The sequence below is a fragment of the Eleginops maclovinus genome, chromosome 11, assembly GCF_036324505.1.
Source record: "Eleginops maclovinus isolate JMC-PN-2008 ecotype Puerto Natales chromosome 11, JC_Emac_rtc_rv5, whole genome shotgun sequence".
Classification (NCBI taxonomy): Eukaryota; Metazoa; Chordata; class Actinopteri; order Perciformes; family Eleginopidae; genus Eleginops; species Eleginops maclovinus.
In genome coordinates, this window is record NC_086359.1 from 35,001 (window position 1) to 61,205 (window position 26,205).

The 26,205-nt window shown below is 45.3% G+C and overlaps 1 protein-coding gene across 4 annotated transcripts; it reads left to right on the forward strand.

The window, feature by feature from the left end:
- Positions 1 to 4,831: 4,831 nt before the first annotated feature.
- On the forward strand, positions 4,832 to 25,624 carry mat2b (methionine adenosyltransferase 2 non-catalytic beta subunit methionine). 4 transcript variants are annotated; one of them, XM_063896042.1, is made up of 7 exons: positions 4,832 to 4,998; positions 17,579 to 17,770; positions 18,022 to 18,136; positions 24,214 to 24,366; positions 24,501 to 24,691; positions 24,885 to 24,998; positions 25,185 to 25,624. In XM_063896042.1, exons 1-7 carry the CDS (start codon positions 4,969 to 4,971, stop codon positions 25,362 to 25,364), a joined length of 975 nt encoding a protein of 324 aa, XP_063752112.1. In that variant the 5' UTR covers positions 4,832 to 4,968; the 3' UTR covers positions 25,365 to 25,624. The 4 variants fall into 4 exon arrangements, with proteins under 4 accessions (XP_063752112.1, XP_063752111.1, XP_063752113.1 ...); XM_063896041.1 differs by having other exon boundaries at positions 4,840 to 4,998; positions 17,576 to 17,770; XM_063896043.1 differs by lacking the exon at positions 4,832 to 4,998 and adding an exon at positions 16,576 to 17,474 and having other exon boundaries at positions 17,576 to 17,770.
- Positions 25,625 to 26,205: the final 581 nt, after the last annotated feature.

Sequence of the window (26,205 nt, forward strand, 5' to 3'; positions counted from 1 at the left end):
TAGGCATAGACAGTGCATCAAACCATCCCAGATGCTTTATAGAAAAGATGATCTCCAAAACATCAGCGAGGAAACGTTCAGAGAAGTCCCCACAGTTCAGCATGTTAAACCCAGAGTCCTGTGATGGCCGCAGGTTTAGGTAGCCTCCTGCAACATCCTTTATCTCTCCACAACAAATAGCTCCACTGATTAGCCTACTTTGATTTAAGCACAGAGTAATAATTGTGGATAAGGAGTCGGAGTGCCATTCTCACGCCGCTTCAGCCCAATCAGAAGCACATCATTTGACCGGCTCTGACTGTATGGTTGTGGAAAGCGCAGCTCTCATGTGTATGAGCCATGTATGATAGGAGAATTCGATGGATATGACTGAAAAGTATTACCCGCCACAGTGGCTGCTAAAGTGACACGATATACCCGCCAGCATACAAATGGAAGTCATTCAGAGTTGGGGGTGCTGAGTGACGTCACCCGGTGATGATGACGTCACACCAAACGCAGCGCAACGGAGCTAGATTCAATATTATGATACAATTTACAATAGGCTACTTAAATTAGCTCTGTCTAAAGCTAACCACCTCACAAGCCATATTTGTGAACATAACATACTTTTTTTAATGACACAGGAAACAAAAATATCACGATTATGTAAAAGTCGAAAATGAATGTTTTTATTTTGAAAAGTAAAAAGTTGAAAATAAAAATGATTAATATACCATGTCAGTGTTGCAATAGTCCTTCACCAGGGGGTGCTGCAGCACCCTCAGCACCCCTACTTCAGCGTCCCTGCAAATACACCCGCATATGGCGTGTGGCGGGTGCTATTTTCCATCCCTGACACACACACACACACACACACACACACACACACACACACACACACACACACACACACACACACACACACACACACACACACACACACCAGTGGCGGCTGGTGGAGTTTTCTCCAGGGGGGGCTATAACTCCAAAATGTATTAAAAAAAAATAAGAAGCATGCATACATGTACTAAGGTATCAAACGAGTGTATTTACATCAATGAAAACAACAACAACAACATTATAGAGAGATAGAAGTGCAAAGAGAAACAAGTGCGATAGAGTATGTACAGTATGCAGTTCAGAGTGATTATGTAAAGATAAGGGCAGTATAAAGAGGGGGGAGTAATTGGCATAGTATAAACAGATGTAGTATGAACAAATATACAGATGTGCTATATTACTATACAGAGGGCCAGTATACATATATAATAAATATCTATCTCTAGATATATCTCTCTATCTCTATCTCTATCTCTATCTCTATATATTTGAATAATGTATATCATATATAACATGGACAGTACACATACTTTATGACAGAAGGCTGTGACGTCAGCCCCGCCGCCAAATCCAGCTGCATTCAGCTCGGGGCGCAGGAGAGGTGCGCCCCAACATCGTCCTATCTCTTGTATTGAAGAGGAGCTACTGCGCATGTACAACTTTTAACGAGAGTCTATGGGCAAAGATTCCTGCGCCCCAGGGAGGAAATACGTCACCAATCAGACAATGTCAACGAACGAAACAACTTAACTCATCAATAACTATGAAATATTTATCTTGCACATCTAAAACAATATATACATATATTTCAAATATTTGTATTTAATTATTTCATTTTTATTTATTTATTTTATGTCTTATTCAAGGAAGTGTGGTGAGAGGTGAGTGGTGGGGCGGCGCCCTAGCGCCCTCTATTGGCCAGCCGCCACTGACACACACACACACATACACATGCAGTCTTTCTCAAAGAGTGGTCCGCGGAGCACTGGTGGTCCGTGAGCAGCCCCTAGTGGTCCGTGAGTATTTTGGTAAAATGTCACATTTGAAATTAATATATTATAAGTTTAAAGTGTTTCTCAAACTGTCTTAAAATGACTAGTATAGAGTGTAGCATAGATGTAGCGTAGCTACGTAGGTTCATAGCTACGTAGGTTACGATCTTACTTCATAAATGATTTGCGCGGTCAATTTGAGCTGTCAACTGACAAGATGGATCGATGGCTAAAGACAGGGTCAGTTAAAAGAAAATTAAATGACAAATCTGACGTGACAGTCAAGGTGCATGTCCTGATGCAGGAGATCTAGCAACTACAAGTGGTTCAGCCACAGCGACAAGTGATTTTGTGTGCGTTACTGAGTCCCAGGAGAGCGGTTCGCCCTCTAACCACCACCCGGCTGAAAGCTGTGAAACTCGGCTTGATTGCGGAAAGTCCAGCGCTAAAGTGAAGAGAAAATATCACAGCGACTTCATAAAATTCGGATTGTTCTGGACTGGAGATGAAGAGGATCCCAATCCACACTGTGTTTTGTGCTACGAGTCGTTGGCTAACGAGGCTATGAAACCCGCCAAGCTCAAGCGTCATTTTGAGAGCAAACACAAGGATTACATCGGGAAACCTTTAGCATTGTTTGAGAGAAAACGTGAGGAACTTAAAAAACACATGACGAAGGCGCCCTCACATTTTTTTGCGACGGGGGAAAATGCGAAGGCTACAGAGGCATCATACAGGGTATCCCTTCTCATCGCAAAAACAGGGAAACCTCATTCGATAGGTGAGAATGTAGTCAAACCAGCTGCCAAGGTTATGGCTAATGTATTGTTTGGGGAGAAAGCAAGCAACGAAATGAACAGGGTCCCCCTCTCCAATGATACTGTCCAGCAGGGAATAACAGCCATGGCCAAAAATGTGAAAGATCAGCTGATCACACGTTTACGCCAAAGCCAGTTTTTCACACTGCAACTGGACGAGTCAACTGATATCGTGAATGAGAAATCTGCTGTGTTTTGTAAGGTACATTTATGCTGGCGGTGTGCAGGATGAATTTCTGTTTTGTCGTTCCCTGCCGACCAACACCACAGGGGAAGCCATTTTTGACTCAGTCAACGATTTCATCCTGCAGAATAATATGGACTGGACACGATGTGTTGGTATTTGCACAGATGGTGCAACTGCAATGACTGGGAAACACAAGGGACTGGCAGCGCGCGTACGGGCAGTTGCACCTTGCGCCACAGTAACACACTGCTGCATTCACAGAGAACAGCTGGCTGTGAAAAAAATGCCACCATGCCTCAAATCAGTACTGGACGAGTCTGTGAAAATTGTTAATACAATAAAAACCAAAGCACTGAACACACGTCTTTTTAAAGCTCTGTGTGATGAAATGGGAAGTGAACACACAAAACTGCTTTTCCATACTGAAGTTCGCTGGCTGTCGCGTGGGAAAGTTCTCACCCTCTATTTGAACTGCGCGATGAGGTGATGTTATTCTTGCATCATACTGATGAACTGTATGACAGACTGCATGATTTCCAGTGGCTCTCAAAATTGGCATACCTGGCCGATGTCTTTAGCGCTCTCAATGCTTTGAACTTAGCGCTGCAGGGAAAAGCCGTCACCGCCTTCAATGTGCAGGACAAAATTAAAGCTGCACGCCTCAAGATGGAATTGTGGTGTGTCCGTCTGGATCGCCAGGAGTTTGACTGTTTTCCGACGCTTGTGGATTTTCTCCTCGCTGCAGATGAAGAGCTGGACGGCGGCACAGTTGCAGCCTTCAAGGAACATCTGCAAGGCCTTCACTTTCAGCTGGGAAGATATTTCCCAGAACTAGATGCAGGCTATGAGTGGATCAGGAATCCATTTGGGGACAAAACGCACATCGAACACGTCAGTTCCAAGCTCCCATCAAGACAGGTTGACAGCCTTGTGGACATCGCATCTGATGGGACACTGAGGACGACTTTCAGAGACAAAAGCTTGACAGACTTTTGGGTCCACGTCCAGCCTGAGCACCCAGAGCTGGCTGACGCTGCTCTGAAAATGTTGATGCCGTTTCCAACCACCTACAACTGTGAAGTTGGTTTTTCTACACTTGTTGGTCTGAAAACAAAGCAGCGTAACAGGATCAATGTGGACTGTGATATGAGACTAAAACTCTCCAGTTTGGATCCAGACTTTGTTTCACTGATGTCTCGGCACAAGCAGCACCATTCCTCCCATTAGGTGGCAGCAGAGACACGCAGTGTATGAGTGAGTAAACAATGCTATTTGTAAATGTAAGTGTCAATAATGACCTTAAAATTGTTAAATTCTTGTTAAACTTGGGCCTGCAGCCATAGTGTTACTGTGTTTTATTTTTGAAAATACACAGCAGAAGTTTGTGTGGTACTAAATGCGGTGCATTTTGCGTATCTCTCTGTTCGCTCGGACATAAACTCAGTAATAAATGTAGTCTCTGTTTCATATGATGTGTAAAATCTATCAGCATTTACCGTTTAAATGGCATGTGAACGAAACGCTTGTAGAATCCGTAGTTGTATTTGTATTGTTGATTTAATGTGTGAACGAGCGATAGGCCTATAGAGAAGGTCCCACAGAGCTGTCATTATCAGGCTGTCATTATACTGTTGGAGTAGTAAGCAGGCCTATTGTATTTATTCTAGTTTATATTTAGTTATATTTGGTTATATCTAGTTATATTTAGTGTATATTTGGTTATATTTAGTTATAATTAGTGTATATTTCTCCTTCCTTCTTTGTATTGAACTGTTGCACCTCAATTTCCCTCGGGATTAATAAAGCTTCTTGAATCTTGAATCTTGTTTCGGGATATTGGGGGAGTTAGGTGGTCCGTGAGTATTTTTTTTATTGGGTTAGGGTTAGTTTGAGAAACACTGACATAGAGAGACACTGATGGACAGGGTTATTTATCACTGTTCCTGAACTCTGCTCCTCCAGCACAGCAGGGGGCGGTAATGTACCTCTAACCGTAAACTCCGCCCCCCACACAACAAGAGACGAAGCCTCCTCCTGCTCCTCCTCCTCCTCCGCAGTAGCCGAAGAAGTATAGGAGACCTCCACCTCTGGCGGAGCGAGAACTCAACTGCTGCTCATTAACCCTCAGACCGACTCGTCCTCTCTCTTCATGCCGGGATCTGAGCTTCGAGCTCCGCAGGTAAATCACCTGAGGTCTCTTAGCCTGCATGCTAACAGTTGGCATCACTGCGACAGCTGCTTTACGGCAAACAGCGTGATATATATACATGGAACATGGAAATATTCAAGTACCTCTAAATGATAGTACTGTAGTAACTGTACTTAGTAACTTTCCACCACCGGTGATTGGCAAGTTACTTCCAGCATGTAATCCAGTACCTGTTCCTGATTCCTGTCTCTTTAAAGTAATAAGGGACATTACATCATCACTGTCTCTGAACTGTGATGCGTTACACTACTCTGAGTTACTCTGAGTTACTCTCACCAGAATACCCTCTAAAGTTTGGCTTTAAATGCTAACATGTAGTTTACTGCAGCTCAGTAATTAAAGCTCTCTATCTGGCAGTACATGCTGAACATCAGGAAAGAGCTAGAGGTTAAACTGCTGCTCCGTTTCAGTGGGCTGGATAATATGTGATACCGGTACCGTGACGTCTCTGTGTGTCATTAACAACATGTTAGTGGAGCCTCTGCACAGCCCTGTGAGCTGCTGGATAGGAACCAGTCTCTATGCAGCGTTAGCTCACCTGGTCATTGGTGAGTTAACAGAGATTTGGCTGACAAGCTTTCTAAAAGCCGGAGATTCCACAGAGGACAGAGGCTGCAGATCTTCAACACTCTGCCACGAGTCTCTGAAGGTCTCTGGGTTCAAGCAGCAGACCCAGAGAGAGAGAGACCCTCTAGTGCTTCAGTCTGCAGCTCTGCATCATGAATCTGTTCCTGCAGCTCTGCATCATGAATCTGTTCCTGCAGCTCTGCATCATCAATCTGTTCCTGCAGCTCTGCATGGTGAATCTGTTCCTGCAGCTCTGCATGGTGAATCTGTTCCTGCAGCTCTGCATCATGAATCTGTTCCTGCAGCTCTGCATCATGAATCTGTTCCTGCAGCTCTGCATCATCAATCTGTTCCTGCAGCTCTGCATGGTGAATCTGTTCCTGCAGCTCTGCATTATGGTTCTGTTCCTGCAGCTCTGCATGGTGGATATGTTCCTGCAGCTCTGCATCATGAATCTGTTCCTGCAGCTCTGCATTATGGTTCTGTTCCTGCAGCTCTGCATGGTGGATCTGTTCCTGCAGCTCTGCATCATGAATCTGTTCCTGCAGCTCTGCATCATGAATCTGTTCCTGCAGCTCTGCATCATGAATCTGTTCCTGCAGCTCTGCATGGTGGATCTGTTCCTGCAGCTCTGCATCATGAATCTGTTCCTGCAGCTCTGCATGGTGAATCTGTTCCTGCAGCTCTGCATCATGAATCTGTTCCTGCAGCTCTGCATCATGAATCTGTTCCTGCAGCTCTGCATCATGAATCTGTTCCTGCAGCTCTGCATTATGGTTCTGTTCCTGCAGCTCTGCATGGTGGATCTGTTCCTGCAGCTCTGCATCATGAATCTGTTCCTGCAGCTCTGCATCATGAATCTGTTCCTGCAGCTCTGCATCATGAATCTGTTCCTGCAGCTCTGCATGGTGGATCTGTTCCTGCAGCTCTGCATCATGAATCTGTTCCTGCAGCTCTGCATGGTGAATCTGTTCCTGCAGCTCTGCATCATGAATCTGTTCCTGCAGCTCTGCATCATGAATCTGTTCCTGCAGCTCTGCATCATGAATCTGTTCCTGCAGCTCTGCATCATGAATCTGTTCCTGCAGTTCTGCATAGTGAGCCTGTTCCTGCAGCTCTGCATGGTGAGCCTGTTCCTGCAGCCCTCTGAACCAATAGGAAACAGGCTCACTGAGTTACTATTCTACCTGCTCAGTTGTTTCTCTGGTGTCAGAATGTCTCGTGATGTTTGTGAGTTCTTAGAAACTAAACACCACATCATTTAAAATGTGTTGTAACTGTTACTGAGAATAGTAACAGGTATTATATTACCCACATTTCAGAAGTACTGCGTTATATTACTGCGTTACAGCAACAAGTAATGCATTACTGTAACTCCCTAACACCCAACTCTGCATATATATAATATATGTACATATATATATATATATATATATATATATATATGTACATATGTACATATATATATATATATATGTACATATGTACATATATATATATATATGTGTACAGTGGGGCAAACAAGTATTTAGTCAGCCACCAATTGTGCAAGTTCTCCCATTTCAAAAGATGAGGCCTGTCATTTTATCATAGGTACACTTCAACTATGAGAGACAGAATGAGAAACAATCCAGGAAATCACATTGTAGGATTTTAATGAATTCATTTCAAATGATTGTGGAAAATAAGTATTTGGTCAATAACAAAAGTTCATCTCAATACTTTGTTATATACCCTTTGTTGGCAATGACAGAGGTCAAAGGTTTTCTGTAAGTCTTCACAAGGTTTCCACACTGTTGCTGGTATTTTGGCCCATTCCTCCATGCAGATCTCCTCTAAAGCAGGGATGATTTGGGGCTGTCGCTGGGCAACACGGACTCTCAACTCCCTCCAAAGATTTTCTATGGGGTTGAGATCTGGAGACTGGCTAGGCCACTCCAGGACCTTGAAATGCTTCTTACGAAGCCACTCCTTCGTTGCCCTGGCGGTGTGTTTGGGATCATGGTCATGCTGAAAGACCCAGCCACGCTTCATCTTCAGTGCCCTTGCTGATGGAAGGAGGTTTTCACTCAAAATCTCACGATACATGGCCCCATTCATTCTTTCCTTTCCACGGATCAGTCGTCCTGGTCCCTTTGCAGAAGAACAGCCCCAAAGCATGATGTCTCCACCCCCATGCTTCACAGTAGGTATGGTGTTCTTTGGAGGCAACTCTGCATTCTTTCTCCTCCAAACACGACCAGTTGAGTTTTTACCAAAAAGTTCTATTTTGGTTTCATCTGACCATATGACATTCTCCCAATCCTCTTCTGGATCATCCAAATGCCCTCTAGCAAACTTCAGACGGGCCTGGACATGTACTGGCTTAAGCAGGGGGACACGTCTGGAACTGCAGGATTTAAGTCCCTGGCGGCGTAGTGTGTTACTGATGGTAGCCTCTGTTACTTTGGTCCCAGCTCTCTGCAGGTCATTCACTAGGTCCCCCCGTGTGGTTCTGGGATTTTTACTCACCGTTCTTGTGATCATTTTGACCCCACGGGGTGAGATCTTGCGTGGAGCCCCAGATGGAGGGAGATTAGCAGTGGTCTTGTATGTCTTCCATTTTCTAATAATTGCTCCCACAGTTGATTTCTTCACACCAAGCTGCTTACCTATTGCACATTCAGTTTTCCCAGCCTGGTGCAGGTCTACAATTTAGTCTCTGGTCTCCTTTGACAGCTCTTTGGTCTTGGCCATAGTGGAGTTTGGAGTATGACTGTTTGAGGTTGTGGACAGGTGTCTTTTATACTGATAACGAGTTCAAAAAGGTGCCATTAATACAGGTAACGAGTGGAGGACAGAGGAGCCTCTTAAAGAAGAAGTTACAGGTCTGTGAGAGCCAGAGATCTTGCTTGTTTGTAGGTGACCCAATACTTATTTTACCGAGGAATTTATAATGAATTCATTAAAATCAGACAATGTGATTTCCTGGATTGTTTCCCCCATTCTGTCTCTCATAGTTGAAGTGTACCTATGATGAAAATTACAGGCCTCTCATCTTTTGAAATGGGAGAACTTGCACAATTGGTGGCTGACTAAATACTTTTTTGCCCCACTGTATATGTATATGTATATGTATATATACAGGGGTGCACATAACCTTTTCAGTGAGTTACTCAGGTGAGTACCAGGAGATGGTGTCTGGTACTCACCGCATATGTAGTGTGGTCTTAATAAGTGCAGTCTTCCTCACTGTCCTTCTCAGTGTCGCCCCCACTGTCCTCTGCTTCAGCTTCCTGCATGGTAGATGATGATGATGCTGCAGATGCACCTCCCTGTCCTTGATTGAGCCTCCGATTAGCTGTCTCCATCCACAGGTCAACAGCTTGCTTTGGGTCAAATGTCTCTGTGGTCTGCTTTGACAGGTGAATGTGCATCAGGGCTGAGAGACGAGCATGTGACAGACGAGATCTGTACTTGGTTTTTATTATGTTGAGATGTGAGAATCCCCTCTCACAAGCTGCACTACTTAAAGGCAGTGTAAGAGACAGCTTAACCACCTTGTTGATGTTGGAGTAAGCATCTGGGTTACTTGTATTTACTATTTGGACCAAGTCATACACCGAAGAGGCTCCCAGGCGTTTTCCTGCCTGCTTTAAGCGCATCCATTCTGTCACAGTGGTGTCTTTGTCAAGTTGCAGGGTGGCCTCATATTTCTTGAGAATGCTGCAAACTGTTGTGTTTCCAAAACTGTGGAGGTCTTGTATTTCCTGAGGCCATGTTGAAGGATCAAATACTAAGAAATGATCACATGACTTGAGGGAGTCATATCTGATTTCAAACTCTTGAATTAACCCCCTGAGTAAGTTTGTCTTGTCTCTGTCAGCATCAGCATTAGAAACAGTGTGTGCCCTGTGGCCTTCACCATCAAGCAGAAGTGTGAACGGTCCAATGGCCACCATGAGTTCATCCTTACATTCTCCAATGGTCAGCTTTTCCATCTGAAACCTAATGGATGTAGTTTTCAAAATGTTGCCAATGTCAAGCATGTTTGACAGAAAGCACTGAAAACGCTCTGTGCAGATCTGCTGCAAGTCGCTGTTATCACTCGTAGCCAGTTGCATTTTACTGGCTGGCAATAGTCTTGATATTTTTAACAGTGTTTCATGCCTCCATGCAGACCATCTGATATTATGAAACTTACCCAGTTTCACAAAGGAGATCCCATTTTCTTCACACAGCTTCTTCAGTGCAGCAGTTTTTTTTGCTCCACCTTTTTGTAAATAAACTGCAGCAGCTTGATTAAATGTCTCACAGTAAGGAACGTTGCGATCAGCTGATTTTGCACAATTCTCCAGTGTGTGTGCGGTGCACAGAATGTGCACAAGGGAGTCTCCACCCGCAGCAAGTTGCCGGAGTTTTGGCACAACGCCGTTGTACACACCGACGTTGACAGCAGCCCGGTCTGTGCACACAGCGACCAACTTTGTTGTCCAGTCATCCAAGCCTGTGTCCTGGAAAAGTCTCACAAGTCCCTCTGTTATGGCCCGTGCGGTTCGGTCAGCACCCAGTTCAATCAGTCCAATAAAGTCCGAGGTCAACTCTCCGTTGCTGGACACAGACACAATGTAAACGATTTCCTGCTCAGTTTTGTTTTGTGTCAAATCCTGCACCACATTTCAGTGCGTTCATCGTTAGCTTCAAGCCACTGCACATCTTGGAGCCACTTTTCCAAAAAAGATATTTTCTTCGGCTCTGGCTCCAGTTGGCGTTTCTTTGTAGGTGGCAAAAGAAGCTGCTTAATGTCTGTTGCTTTTTGGACATCTCTGACAGTAGTTGACAAGCAACATGTGCAAGGTTAGATGAGATCGGTCAAGTACGCAAAGGCGTGTAGTAACACAGGTGGCATTACGCATTCCTGATTTTTGTCGCGCATGCGTACCTGCGTACCAGTTATGTGCGTACCTGCGTACCAGTTATGTGCACCCCTGTGTATATATATATATACATATGCCGCCACTGATATATATATATAACCCTAACCCATAAATAATAAATAAATACCTTCACTAATTAATACATAAAGGCGCTTTGTGAAATAAGTGCTGATAAATTCACTTCAACCCAAATGAAAAAAGATGACAAAATATAAAGTATAAAATATGTAAAATATAAAATACACAGATCAGTATCACACGGAGGGAAAATGTTTTAAAATAAAGTCAACCAAGTGTCCTTAAAAGTGTTTAAAACCCAGGTCAAGGTCTAGGGAGGGGGTGCAGGTGAGGCATGGGACACATCGGAAGAAAAACGTTATTAAAAGAATAGTTTTAGGGTACATTTCTGTGGGAGGCTCCAACATCCATTTAAAATAAATACAAATAATAATGGAAAGTAATGAATACAAGTCAAATAAAGTAAAAGTGTTTGAATGAAAGATGGGGGGTTAATAATATATACAGGAAAAAGGGATAATATATACAGTGGGGCAAAAAAGTATTTAGTCAGCCACCAATTGTGCAAGTTCTCCCATTTAAAAAGATGAGAGAGGCCTGTAATTTCATCATAGGTACACTTCAACTATGAGAGACAGAATGGGGGAAACAATCCAGGAAATCACATTGTAGGATTTTAATGAATTCATTTCAAATGATTGTGGAAAATAAGTATTTGGTCAATAACAAAAGTTCATCTCAATACTTTGTTGTATACCCTTTGTTGGCAATGACAGAGGTCAAAGGTTTTCTGTAAGTCTTCACAAGGTTTCCACACACTGTTGCTGGTATTTTGGCCCATTCCTCCATGCAGATCTCCTCTAAAGCAGTGATGTTTTGGGGCTGTCGCTGGGCAACACGGACTTTCAACTCCCTCCAAAGATTTTCTATGGGGTTGAGATCTGGAGACTTGCTAGGCCACTCCAGGACCTTGAAATGCTTCTTACGTAGCCACTCCTTCGTTGCCCTGGCGGTGTGTTTGGGATCATTGTCATGCTGAAAGACCCAGCCACGCTTCATCTTCAGTGCCCTTGCTGATGGAAGGAGGTTTTCACTCAAAATCTCATGATACATGGCCCCATTCATTCTTTCCTTTCCACGGATCAGTCGTCCTGGTCCCTTTGCAGAAGAACAGCCCCAGAGCATGATGTTTCCACCCCCATGCTTCACAGTAGGTATGGTGTTCTTTGGAGGCAACTCTGCATTCTTTCTCCTCCAAACACGACCAGTTGAGTTTTTACCAAAAAGTTCTATTTTGGTTTCATCTGACCATATGACATTCTCCCAATCCTCTTCTGGACCATCCAAATGCCCTCTAGCAAACTTCAGACGGGCCTGGACATGTACTGGCTTAAGCAGGGGGACACGTCTGGAACTGCAGGATGTAAGTCCCTGGCGGCGTAGTGTGTTACTGATGGTAGCCTCTGTTACTTTGGTCCCAGCTCTCTGCAGGTCATTCACTAGGTCCCCCCGTGTGGTTCTGGGATTTTTGCTCACCGTTCTTGTGATCATTTTGACCCCACGGGGTGAGATCTTGCGTGGAGCCCCAGATGGAGGGAGATTAGCAGTGGTCTTGTATGTCTTCCATTTTCTAATAATTGCTCCCACAGTTGATTTCTTCACACCAAGCTGCTTACCTATTGCACATTCAGTTTTCCCAGCCTGGTGCAGGTCTACAATTTTGTCTCTGGTCTCCTTTGACAGCTCTTTGGTCTTGGCCATAGTGGAGTTTGGAGTATGACTGTTTGAGGTTGTAGACAGGTGTCTTTTATACTGATAACGAGTTCAAAAAGGTGCCATTAATACAGGTAACGAGTGGAGGACAGAGGAGCCTCTTAAAGAAGAAGTTACAGGTCTGTGAGAGACAGACATCTTGCTTGTTTGTAGGTGACCCAATACTTATTTTACCGAGGAATTTATAATGAATTCATTAAAATCAGACAATGTGATTTCCTGGATTGTTTCCCCCATTCTGTCTCTCATAGTTGAAGTGTACCTATGATGAAAATTACAGGCCTCTCATCTTTTGAAATGGGAGAACTTGCACAATTGGTGGCTGACTAAATACTTTTTTGCCCCACTGTATATGTATATGTATATGTATATATACAGGGGTGCACATAACCTTTTCAGTGAGTTACTCAGGTGAGTACCAGGAGATGGTGTCTGGTACTCACCGCATATGTAGTGTGGTCTTAATAAGTGCAGTCTTCCTCACTGTCCTTCTCAGTGTCGCCCCCACTGTCCTCTGCTTCAGCTTCCTGCATGGTAGATGATGATGATGCTGCAGATGCACCTCCCTGTCCTTGATTGAGCCTCCGATTAGCTGTCTCCATCCACAGGTCAACAGCTTGCTTTGGGTCAAATGTCTCTGTGGTCTGCTTTGACAGGTGAATGTGCATCAGGGCTGAGAGACGAGCATGTGACAGACGAGATCTGTACTTGGTTTTTATTATGTTGAGATGTGAGAATCCCCTCTCACAAGCTGCACTACTTAAAGGCAGTGTAAGAGACAGCTTAACCACCTTGTTGATGTTGGAGTAAGCATCTGGGTTACTTGTATTTACTATTTGGACCAAGTCATACACCGAAGAGGCTCCCAGGCGTTTTCCTGCCTGCTTTAAGCGCATCCATTCTGTCACAGTGGTGTCTTTGTCAAGTTGCAGGGTGGCCTCATATTTCTTGAGAATGCTGCAAACTGTTGTGTTTCCAAAACTGTGGAGGTCTTGTATTTCCTGAGGCCATGTTGAAGGATCAAATACTAAGAAATGATCACATGACTTGAGGGAGTCATATCTGATTTCAAACTCTTGAATTAACCCCCTGAGTAAGTTTGTCTTGTCTCTGTCAGCATCAGCATTAGAAACAGTGTGTGCCCTGTGGCCTTCACCATCAAGCAGAAGTGTGAACGGTCCAATGGCCACCATGAGTTCATCCTTACATTCTCCAATGGTCAGCTTTTCCATCTGAAACCTAATGGATGTAGTTTTCAAAATGTTGCCAATGTCAAGCATGTTTGACAGAAAGCACTGAAAACGCTCTGTGCAGATCTGCTGCAAGTCGCTGTTATCACTCGTAGCCAGTTGCATTTTACTGGCTGGCAATAGTCTTGATATTTTTAACAGTGTTTCATGCCTCCATGCAGACCATCTGATATTATGAAACTTACCCAGTTTCACAAAGGAGATCCCATTTTCTTCACACAGCTTCTTCAGTGCAGCAGTTTTTTTTGCTCCACCTTTTTGTAAATAAACTGCAGCAGCTTGATTAAATGTCTCACAGTAAGGAACGTTGCGATCAGCTGATTTTGCACAATTCTCCAGTGTGTGCACAAGGGAGTCTCCACCCGCAGCAAGTTGCCGGAGTTTTGGCACAACGCCGTTGTACACACCGACGTTGACAGCAGCCCGGTCTGTGCACACAGCGACCAACTTTGTTGTCCAGTCATCCAAGCCTGTGTCCTGGAAAAGTCTCACAAGTCCCTCTGTTATGGCCCGTGCGGTTCGGTCAGCACCCAGTTCAATCAGTCCAATAAAGTCCGAGGTCAACTCTCCGTTGCTGGACACAGACACAATGTAAACGATTTCCTGCTCAGTTTTGTTTTGTGTCAAATCCTGCACCACATTTCAGTGCGTTCATCGTTAGCTTCAAGCCACTGCACATCTTGGAGCCACTTTTCAAAAAAGATATTTTCTTCGGCTCTGGCTCCAGTTGGCGTTTCTTTGTAGGTGGCAAAAGAAGCTGCTTAATGTCTGTTGCTTTTTGGACATCTCTGACAGTAGTTGACAAGCAACATGTGCAAGGTTAGATGAGATCGGTCAAGTACGCAAAGGCGTGTAGTAACACAGGTGGCATTACGCATTCCTGATTTTTGTCGCGCATGCGTACCTGCGTACCAGTTATGTGCGTACCTGCGTACCAGTTATGTGCACCCCTGTGTATATATATATATACATATGCCGCCACTGATATATATATATAACCCTAACCCATAAATAATAAATAAATACCTTCACTAATTAATACATAAAGGCGCTTTGTGAAATAAGTGCTGATAAATTCACTTCAACCCAAATGAAAAAAGATGACAAAATATAAAGTATAAAATATGTAAAATATAAAATACACAGATCAGTATCACACGGAGGGAAAATGTTTTAAAATAAAGTCAACCAAGTGTCCTTAAAAGTGTTTAAAACCCAGGTCAAGGTCTAGGGAGGGGGTGCAGGTGAGGCATGGGACACATCGGAAGAAAAACGTTATTAAAAGAATAGTTTTAGGGTACATTTCTGTGGGAGGCTCCAACATCCATTTAAAATAAATACAAATAATAATGGAAAGTAATGAATACAAGTCAAATAAAGTAAAAGTGTTTGAATGAAAGATGGGGGGTTAATAATATATACAGGAAAAAGGGATAACATATACAGTGGGGCAAAAAAGTATTTAGTCAGCCACCAATTGTGCAAGTTCTCCCATTTAAAAAGATGAGAGAGGCCTGTAATTTCATCATAGGTACACTTCAACTATGAGAGACAGAATGGGGGAAACAATCCAGGAAATCACATTGTAGGATTTTAATGAATTCATTTCAAATGATTGTGGAAAATAAGTATTTGGTCAATAACAAAAGTTCATCTCAATACTTTGTTGTATCCCCTTTGTTGGCAATGATAGAGGTCAAAGGTTTTCTGTAAGTCTTCACAAGGTTTCCACACACTGTTGCTGGTATTTTGGCCCATTCCTCCATGCAGATCTCCTCTAAAGCAGTGATGTTTTGGGGCTGTCGCTGGGCAACACGGACTTTCAACTCCCTCCAAAGATTTTCTATGGGGTTGAGATCTGGAGACTTGCTAGGCCACTCCAGGACCTTGAAATGCTTCTTACGTAGCCACTCCTTCGTTGCCCTGGCGGTGTGTTTGGGATCATTGTCATGCTGAAAGACCCAGCCACGCTTCATCTTCAGTGCCCTTGCTGATGGAAGGAGGTTTTCACTCAAAATCTCACGATACATGGCCCCATTCATTCTTTCCTTTACACGGATCAGTCGTCCTGGTCCCTTTGCAGAAGAACAGCCCCAGAGCATGATGTTTCCACCCCCATGCTTCACAGTAGGTATGGTGTTCTTTGGAGGCAACTCTGCATTCTTTCTCCTCCAAACACGACCAGTTGAGTTTTTACCAAAAAGTTCTATTTTGGTTTCATCTGACCATATGACATTCTCCCAATCCTCTTCTGGACCATCCAAATGCCCTCTAGCAAACTTCAGACGGGCCTGGACATGTACTGGCTTAAGCAGGGGGACACGTCTGGAACTGCAGGATGTAAGTCCCTGGCGGCGTAGTGTGTTACTGATGGTAGCCTCTGTTACTTTGGTCCCAGCTCTCTGCAGGTCATTCACTAGGTCCCCCCGTGTGGTTCTGGGATTTTTGCTCACCGTTCTTGTGATCATTTTGACCCCACGGGGTGAGATCTTGCGTGGAGCCCCAGATGGAGGGAGATTAGCAGTGGTCTTGTATGTCTTCCATTTTCTAATAATTGCTCCCACAGTTGATTTCTTCACACCAAGCTGCTTACCTATTGCACATTCAGTTTTCCCAGCCTGGTGCAGGTCTACAATTTTGTCTCTGGTCTCCTTTGACAGCTCTTTGGTCTTGGCCATAGTGGAGTTTGGAGTATGACTGTTTGAGGTTGTAGACAGGTGTCTTTTATACTGATAACGAGTTCAAAAAGGTGCCATTAATACAGGTAACGAGTGGAGGACAGAGGAGCCTCTTAAAGAAGAAGTTACAGGTCTGTGAGAGCCAGAAATCTTGCTTGTTTGTAGGTGACCCAATACTTATTTTAATAAGGAATTTACCAATTAATTCATTAAAAATCCTACAATGTGATTTCCTGGATTTTCTTTCTCTCATTTTGTCTCTCATAGTTGAAGTATACCTATGATACAAATTACAGGCCTCTCTCATCTTTTGAAATGGGAGAACTTGCACAATTGGTGGCTGACTAAATACTTTTTTGCCCCACTGTATGACCTCCTCGTGTGTAACTTAAAATAATGGAAACATGCAACAATGGAGTCAAATATAAAATGTTAGTTTAGGGTGCATTGTTAGTATTAATAATAAAACCATACGTTTAAAATTCATAAAAAAGTCCTCGAGGAGCATTAGTAAAAATATAAATACACAATAAATAAAATATAGATACTCAAATCTAAATCAATAATTCAAGATTTAATTTAAAAAAGCTCAAATAGTTCAAAGCAGTCCCTTTCAATGATGTATGTATAAATAAAGGAATATAAAGTAGGGTGGATCTGCAGGTTTACCATCACCACATAGAGGGGGTCTAAAAACATCTGGGGGGAGGCCAGGAGGAACCTGTTAAGGTAAAAGTCTTAAAAAGATTAGTAATCATTTAAAACTAAATGTTGTTTAAAAGAGATTTAAGAAACCGTCCGATAAAAAGGAGGTGGATCCATCATTGGAACTTTTCATTGAGGCCCGTGGGGTCTGTCGTTTTGAGGCGATGAATCTACCTCCTCTCCGCTGTTCGTCTCTGCGCCGTGGTCCAGCTCTCGCCACTCTCTAGACCCAAAGACTGAAGGTTCTTTGGGCCTTGGAGTTTAAAATGAAGGTAGAGAACGCTCGATCAGAGATCACCCGATACTCCCTCAGCGCGTCGCAGCCCGCCCTCGCCCCCTCAAAGTTGGCTTTAAGGCCACTGAGGAGGCTGCCCAGGCTGCTGGAGTACGTGGTCACGATTAGGATGAGGGCAGGACCGGACGGCCGAGTAGAGGTGTCTTGATATTTATCTGTGGAAGTCCGGCCGACCTCTGCCTTGATGGACCTCAGGAAGCGCCTCGAATAACCCGGCGCCCTCAGCGAACTGAAGAGTGTCCAGGTAGCCTCCTCCACATCCTCCGCGAATGTACAGATCCTGCGGAAACAGCACTCTTTACAGTAGTCGTTGCAATACTTCATGCAGTACCGTGTGTCCCCCAGCAGGAAGCAATGTCCCCCCCACGCAGGGTGCTGGTTACCGGGGCAACGGGGCTGCTGGGCCGGGCAGTGTGCAGAGAGTTTGAGGGGGGGGGCTGGGCCGTGATTGGGACAGGCTTCAGGAGAGCTAAGCCCCGCCTCCTGCGCTGTGACATCACTGACGAGGATGCTGTCAGGGCTCTGCTGCAGGAGTACAGGGTGAGTACACAGCATGTAGTTTGAGGTTTGTGTTTGTGGGTTTGTTTGTATTTATTTATTGAACAGGGACATTTCTGTCAACGTGCCAGAGGCTGTTTTCATCTGCAGCCCGGACAGACGTGTTAGTCCCTAAAGACACATTTCATTTTAGAAGGGAATAACAACAACATGCAACACAGTGCTGCAAATGTTATTCAAAGCAAAACACGGTGGCGACGTTATGATGATCATTACGTAACCCCCCCCCACAGCCTGACGTGGTGGTGCACTGCGCTGCAGAGCGCCGTCCTGATGTGATGGAGCATCACTCTGAAGCTGCTGTCCATCTGAACGTGCACGCCACGAGCACGCTCGCCAAGGAGGCTGGTGAGTCAGCTGCAGCATATACAGCGGGTAAAATAAGTGTTGAACACGTCAGCGTTTCTCTCGGTAAATAGATCTCTAAAGGTGCTGTTGACATCAGATGTTCACCAGCTGTCAGTAACAACCCATGCAATCGACACATGCACAGAATCAAACCATAGCTGTCCATAGATGAAGTGATGTGTATTGAAATGGAATGACACAGGGGAAAAGTACTGAACACGCTTACTGACATGTATTTAATCCTTGGTACAAAAGCCTCTGTTGGTAATGACAGCTCCAAGACGCCTCCTGTATGGAGAAACCAGTCTCACGCTCAGGTGTGATTTTGGTCCATTCTTCCAAACGGTCTTCAGGTCTTGGAGGTTCCGTGGGCCTCTTCTATGAACTCTGTAGTTCTTTCCATAGATGTTCTGTTGGACTCAAGTCAGGTGATTGGCTGGTCCATTCTAGCAGCTTCATTTTCTTTCTCTGAAACCAACTGAGAGTTTCCTTGGCTGTGTGTTTGGGGTCATTGTCTTGCTGAAATGTCCGCCCTCGTTTCATCTTCCTCATCCTGGTAGATGGCAGCACATTTTTATCAAGGATGTCTCTTTACATTTCTGCATTCATCCTTCCTTCAAGTATATGAAGTTTGCCAGTGCCGTTTGCTGAAGAACAGCCCCACACCCTGATGCTCCCCCCTCCAAACTTCCCTGTGGGGTGTTTCTGGGGGGATGTGCAGTGCCATCTGACCTCTATTATGGCATCCAAAGAGTTCAATTTTGGACTCATCTGAGCAGACGATATTCTCCCAGTATTTCACAGGCTTGTCTAAATGTTGAGCAGCAAACTTTAACCGAGCTTCAGCATGCTTCTTCTTCAGCGATGGAGTCTTGCGTGGTGCGCGTGCGTACAGGCCGTGGCGGCTGAGTGCAGTACTCATTGTTTCTTTGAAACACTTGGACCTGCTGATTCCAGGTCTTTTTGAAGGTCTGCACAAGCGGTCCTTGGCACTTGGACAACTCTTCTGATAATTATTTTCACTCCTCTGTCAGAAATCTTGCGAGGAGCACCTGGTCGTGGCTGCTTTATGGTGAAAGGATGTTCTTTCCACTTCCGGATTAAGGCCCCAACAGTGCTGGAACATTCAGGAGTTCAGAAATCCTTCGGTAACGCCATCAGTTTGTTTTGCAACAGTAAGGTTGCGAAGGTCTTGAGAGAGCTCTTTGCTTTTACCCATCATGAAATCTTTCTTGTCTTCTTTCATCTTTCTTGAGCAGCAAGATGGCGCCGAGGATGGCTGCCGTGTCTCGAGCTCCTCACCAACTCCACATCTTATTGTTTTTATTGTTTTTGACCGGACAATAAACTCAGGGAAGAGCAAGGGAGGAGGTGTGTGCTTCATGATGAACAACAACTGGTGCTCAGATGTGGAGATCATTTCTTCGGACTGTTCTCCCAGCCTAGAGCACATCATGATCGGATGCCGGCCTTTTTATCTGCCGAGGGAGTTCACATCGGTTGTTCTAACAGCAGTGTGTGTTCCGCCGCACGCTGACAACAACACAGCGCTGGAGGAGCTGTATGGGATTATCGACAGGACAGAGACTTCTTAACAACATGAAGAAAGTCCTGCCGAAATACTATCAGCACGTCAGCTGCCCCACCGCGGTGGAAATACACTGGACCATGTTTACACTCCTTTCCGGCATGGATATAAAGCCCTCCCCCGCCCCCCCTTCGGCAAGTCAGACCACATATCTCTTCTTCTGCTCCCCGTTTACCGGCAGAGACTGAAGAGGGACCGACCTGTGACAAGGACAGTGCAGCGTTGGTCCGAGCAGTCTGACTCTGCTCTCCGCCACTGCTTTGGCATCACGGAGTGGTGTGTGTTTGAGGAGGACGATATAAACACACACACTGACGCTGTCATTTGCTACATCGGCAAATGCATCGATGACGTCGTGCCGCGGATTACTGTACGGACATTCCCAAATGAGAAGCCCTGGATAAACGGAGAGGTCCGAGCTAAACTTAAAGCACGGGCCATCGCGCACAGTGGCGGTGATTTGGATGAGTACAGGAATTCCAGGTATGCACTCCGGAGAGCTATTAGCAGTGCGAAAAGACAATACAGGGACAAGGTGGAGTCGAACTACAAGGGCTCCAACGCCAGAAATATGTGGTCTGGACTAAAAACAATAACAGACTACAAAAGGACAACGAGTGGTGCTGAGGAAGTGTCTGCATCTCTCCCAGATGAACTGAACACATTTTATGCACGCTTTGAGAAGCCCCCGGCTGTGGAGGCACAGAAGGCCCAGGATCCCTGCTCACTGGTTTTAACCAGTGCAGATGTGTGTAGATCTCTGAAAGGATCAACACACACAGGGCTCCTGGACCTGATGGCATCCCTGGCCGTGCTCTCAAGGTGTGTGCAGTTCAGCTGGCAGATGTGTTCACAGACATTTTCAATAGGTCCCTGCTCCAGTCTGTAGTCCCCACATGCTTTAAAGAGTCCATCATTGTCCCTGTCCCCAAAAAGACAAAACCCATCTGCCTCAATGACTACCGCCCAGTTGCACTCACCTCCATCATCATGAAGTGCTTTGAGCGGTTAGTCAAAACTTTTATCACCTCCTCCCTCCCTGACTCACTGGACCCCCTGCAGTTTGCCTACAGAGCAAACAGGTCCACGGATGATGCCATCTCCCTCACCCTCCACACTGCCCTCTCCCACCTGGACCAGAGGAACACTTCTGTGAGAATGCTGTTCATTGACTACAGTTCAGCATTCAACACCATTGTGCCCTCCAAGCTCATCATTAAGCTCAGGGACCTTGGGCTCAACAGCGCCCTCTGTGACTGGATCATGAGCTTCCTAACGGGCAGATCCCAGGCAGTGCGGATGGGGAACATCACATCCTCCACCTTGACCCTCAACACCGGAGCCCCTCAGGGTTGTGTGCTCAGCCCTCTCCTCTACTCCCTGTTCACGCACGACTGCGTGGCCACACACAGCTCCAACACCATCATCAAGTTTGCTGACGACACGACCGTCATCGGCCTGATCACAGACGGCGACGAGACGGCGTACAGAGAGGAGGTCAGAGCCCTGACATCTTGGTGCCAGGACAACAACCTCCATCTCAACGTCAGCAAAACAAAGGAGCTGATTGTGGACTACAGGAAGAGGCAGAGAGAGGCACACACACCCATCACCATCGACGGGACTCCTGTGGAGAGAGTCAGCAGCTTCAGGTTCCTCGGGGTAAACATCAGTGAGGACCTGACATGGACACATCACACCAGGGTCATATCCAAGACGGCTCGACAGCGGCTCTTCTTCCTCCGCAGGCTGCGGAAGTTCAACATGGACTCCAGGATACTCTGCAACTTCTACAGGTGCACCATCGAGAGTATCCTGACTGGCTGCATCACCGCCTGGTATGGCAGCTGCACCGCCCTCAACCGTAAGACTCTACAGAGGGTGGTGAAAACTGCTCAGCACATCACCAGGACGGAGCTGCCATCCATGGAGGACCTCTACACCCAGCGGTGTAGGAAGAAGGCCGGTAGGATATTCAAGGACCCCCATCCCCCCAGCACCAATCTGTTCTGTCTGCTGCCGTCTGGCAGACGGTACCGCAGCATCCGGACCAAGACCACCAGACTCAGAGACAGTTTTATACCACAGGCTATAAGACTGCTGAACTCCTGAGCTCTGTGGATGTCTACTCACATCTGTTTATAGTACACACATACATATATATTATACACATCTGCCATACACATCTGTTTATGTATGGGTGTGTGTGTACTATAAACAGATGTGTATAATATATATATATATATATCTATATATTATATACATCTGTTATACATAATATATGCATCTGTCCATACCTCCTCATTCCACAGAGTATGTAAATACTCTCAATGTATTCCACATATGTATATATTTCACATCCTCAAATCTTTACTGTTGTTATTGTAAATATTCTTCTCTCTTTTTCACTACTTTATTATCTTATCTGCACCATGTATGTTGAGTTGTTGGAGGAGCATGGGATATAAGACTTTCATTGCCAACATCTACGCTGTATCTGCTGTGCATATTTTAGTTTTTATTTAACCTTTATTTAACCAGGTAAAAGACCCATTGAGATCGTGATCTCATTTTCAAGGGTGACCTGGCCAAGAAGGCAGCAGGACACGTCATCAACATACAAATACATCACAATGAAAAGTGAATAAAATAACAACAAAGTGCAAGAGCAAAGGAATCGATCATAGGAAATAATTAGGAGCAGAGGCACCGTCCAAATATTTGTTGTTGTCGGTCCTTTAGGAACCGGCGGAAGACATTAAAAGATACAAGTTCAGACATTTGTAGTTCGGCCGGAAAATTGTTCCAAGTTGATGGGGCAGCAAAACTGAACAATCCGAGCTCGTGGGATATGCAAACAGTAACTATCGCTGGACCGTAAGGCATACCGGGTTTCTGCTCCTCGTAGGAGTGAACACAAGTAGGAGGGAACCAAGCCAAGCAGAGCCTTATAGATCATAAGCATCATAAGCAACCAGTGAGTTTCTCTGCGAGTGCTCAATGATGGCCAACCAGGCTCGGCATAAAGCTTACAGTGATGAGTGAGGCGGCCACAGCCAGTAAAGCACCTCAGTGCACTGTGATAAACAGTGTCCGAAGCTGATAGGCTTTTAGACGAAGCATACATGTAGAGCACATCTCCAAAGTCAACTAAAGGAAGACAAGTTGACGACACAAGCAATTTACGCACTCGCAAAGAAAAACACAGGAGATTTCTGAGATAGAATCCAAGCTTTAGCCTGAGTTTTTGTACCAGGTTTTCAATATGTGATTTAAAGGAGAGCTCCTGATCTAAAAGGAAACACAAATATTTGTAATTGGTGACAACCTCGATTGGATATACGTTGTATATGCTGTGCATATGACTAATAAAACCTTGAAACCTTGTGTGACACCTCGGTAATGAGAGACCTTTTTATAGGCCATCAGTTGGGACTGAACCAGCTGATATTCATTTGCACTGACGAGGGGCAGGACTGCTTTCTACTCACTGATAGATTTCAGCTGGTGTCTTGGCTTTCCATGCCTTTTTGCACCTCCTTTTCTTAATGTGTTCAATACTTTTTCCCTGTGTCATTCCATTTTAATACACATCACTTCATTTATGGAAATCTATGGTTTGATTTCTTTGCTTGTATGGACTGCATGGGTTGTTACTGACATCTGACGAAAAATGTCATGTCAACAGCACCTTTAGAAATCTATTTACTGAGAGAAATTGTGACGTGTTCAATACTTATTTTACCCGCTATACATACAGACATGGTCAAAATTGTTGGTACCCTTCCCTTAAAGAAAGAAAAACCCACACTGAAATAACTTGACACTGACCAGAGTAATAATAAATCAAAATGAAAGTCAGACATTGCTTTTGAATTCTGGTTCAACAGAATCATGGACAAAAATGATGGTACCCTTAAGTTAACATTTTGTTGCGCAACCTTTTGAGTCAATTACTGCAATCAAGCGATTTTTGTAGCTCTCAATGAGACTTCTGCACCTTGTCTATAGGTGTCTTGCTTTTGTATAATTTTCCTTCTAATATCCTGAGACAACTCTCTCCTTAGCTTTCTATGCTCCATGTCCGGTGTGGTACACACCATGATACTCAACAGCACAGGGACTACTGTTCACCCTTTAAATAGGCAGACCTATAGACACATGTGATGCTAATTCCAGGACACACCTGAGTTTAACATGACCCTGGGGTCCAAATATGTTCAGTCTTTTCTAGGGACACCATCATTTTTGTCCAGGCCAGTTTCATTATTCTGTTTTTTAAAATGATTCTGTAGAACCACAATTCAAAAGCAATGTCTGATTTTCATTTTGATTTATTATTACTTCTATCAGTTTCAAGTTATTTCAGTGTGGGTTTTTCTTTCTTTAACGGAAGGGTACCAACAATTTCGTCCACGTCTGTACATACACACACACACACACACACACACACACACACACATACACATATGTGATACTGTCCCTACAGCTGCAGGGGGGGCGCTGCTGCTCTACATCAGCTCGGATTATGTGTTTGATGGGAGGAACCCTCCCTACGGAGAGGACGACTCCCCCTCCCCTCTCAACCTATACGGACGATCAAAACTGGAGGGAGAGAGAGAAACCCTGAGACACTGCCCAGGTACCTGTCTGTCTCTCACCTGTCTCTCTGTCTGCCTGTCTGCCTGCCTGCCTCTCAGTGGGGGTGGTGCTCCGGGTGCTGTATGGGCAGGTTCAGTCTGTAACCTGTCTGTCTCTCACCTGTATCCCTCTCAGGGGGGTTGGTGCTCCGGGTGCCAGTGCTGTATGGGCAGGTGCAGTCTGTGGGGGAGAGTGCAGTGACGTCTCTGTGGGAGACACTGCAGACGGGGGAGGACAGAGGGCTGGACCACCTGATGAAGAGACACCCCACCCACACTGAGGACGTGGCTGCTGTCTGCAGGAAGATCTGTGAGAGAGCGAGAGAGGTGAGTACCTGTCTGTCTGCAGAAACATCTGTGAGAGAGCGACCAGAGGCGGGGCTTAATGATGTGAGGCGGGGCTTTATTATGGGACGCCTCCCATAATTAAGGGAAACTCAGGTGCGCTGCTCTGTAAGGAAAAGTACCCAGATGATGCAGATGGTCTCGCCCCCTGTCTCTCTGCCTGTCTGTCTCTCAGGACCCGTCTGTCAGGGGAGTGTTTCATTTCTCCGCCAAAGAGCAGATGACTAAATATGAGATGGCCGTCTGCATCGCTGAGGCCTTCAACCTGCCGACCGGCCACCTGATACCTGTAAGTATACACACACTACACCTGTCTGTCGCTCATCTGTCTCTCTCTCTCACAACTGTCTGTCTGTCTCTCTCTTATCTGTCTGGCTCTCACCTGTATGTCTGCTGCCACCTGTCTCTCTCACTCTCACCTGTCTTTCTCTACGTGTGTCATTCGCCTGTCTCTTCTTCACTTGTCTGTCTGCAGTTGACGGAGCAGCCCCCCCCCCAGCAGTTTGCTCTTCGACCAATGAACAGCCAGCTGAGCTGTTGCAGGTTAGAACAGCTGAACCTGTCTGTGGAGCCGAGGCCCTTCAGAGCCGCAGTACAGACCTGTCTGTGGCCCTTCACCCCCGACAAGCTGTGGAGACAGACCGTCTTCCACTGACGGAAAGACAGGTTTTTATGTAAACACTGTAAACGGAGTTGTGTCTCCAGCAGACATTATATTCTATTATTATTATTATACTTTAATGGTTGTTTATTTGTGTAATGTTTATTTGTTTGTTCTTGAGTTCATGCTGTCATATTTTCTCTGAAAGGACCAGCGACAGACATTTATTTTGAAAAACAGGACTAGTGTACAGTGTCCTTCAGCGGACAAACTTCAGCTGTGGTGATTCTCTCATTAAAGCCCTGAAACCCTGAGTCTGTCCTGAGTCCGTCTCTGAATCCCCGAGTCTGTCCTCAGTCCGTCTCTGAAACCCCGAGTCTGTCCTGAGTCCGTCTCTGAATCCCCGAGTCTGTCCTCAGTCCGTCTCTGAAACCCCGAGTCTGTCCTGAGTCCGTCTCTGAATCCCCGAGTCTGTCCTCAGTCCGTCTCTGAAACCCCGAGTCTGTCCTCAGTCTGTCTCTGAAACCCAGAGTCTGTCCTGAGTCTGTCTCTGAAACCCAGAGTCTGTCCTCAGTCCGTCTCTGGAACCCCGAGTCTGTCCTGAGTCCGTCTCTGGAACCCAGAGTCTGTCCTGAGTCTATCTCTGAAACCCAGAGTCTGTCCTGAGTCCATCTCTGAAACCCAGAGTCTGTCCTGAGTCTATCTCTGAAACCCAGAGTCTGTCTTGAGTCTGTCTCTGAAACCCAGAGTCTGTCCTGAGTCCATCTCTGAAAACCTGAGTCTTTCCTGAGTCTGTCTCTGATGAAACCCCAGTCTGTCCTGAGTCTGTCTCTGATGAAACCCGAGTCTGTCCTGAGTCTGTCTCTGATGAACCCTGAGTCCGTCTCTGATGAAA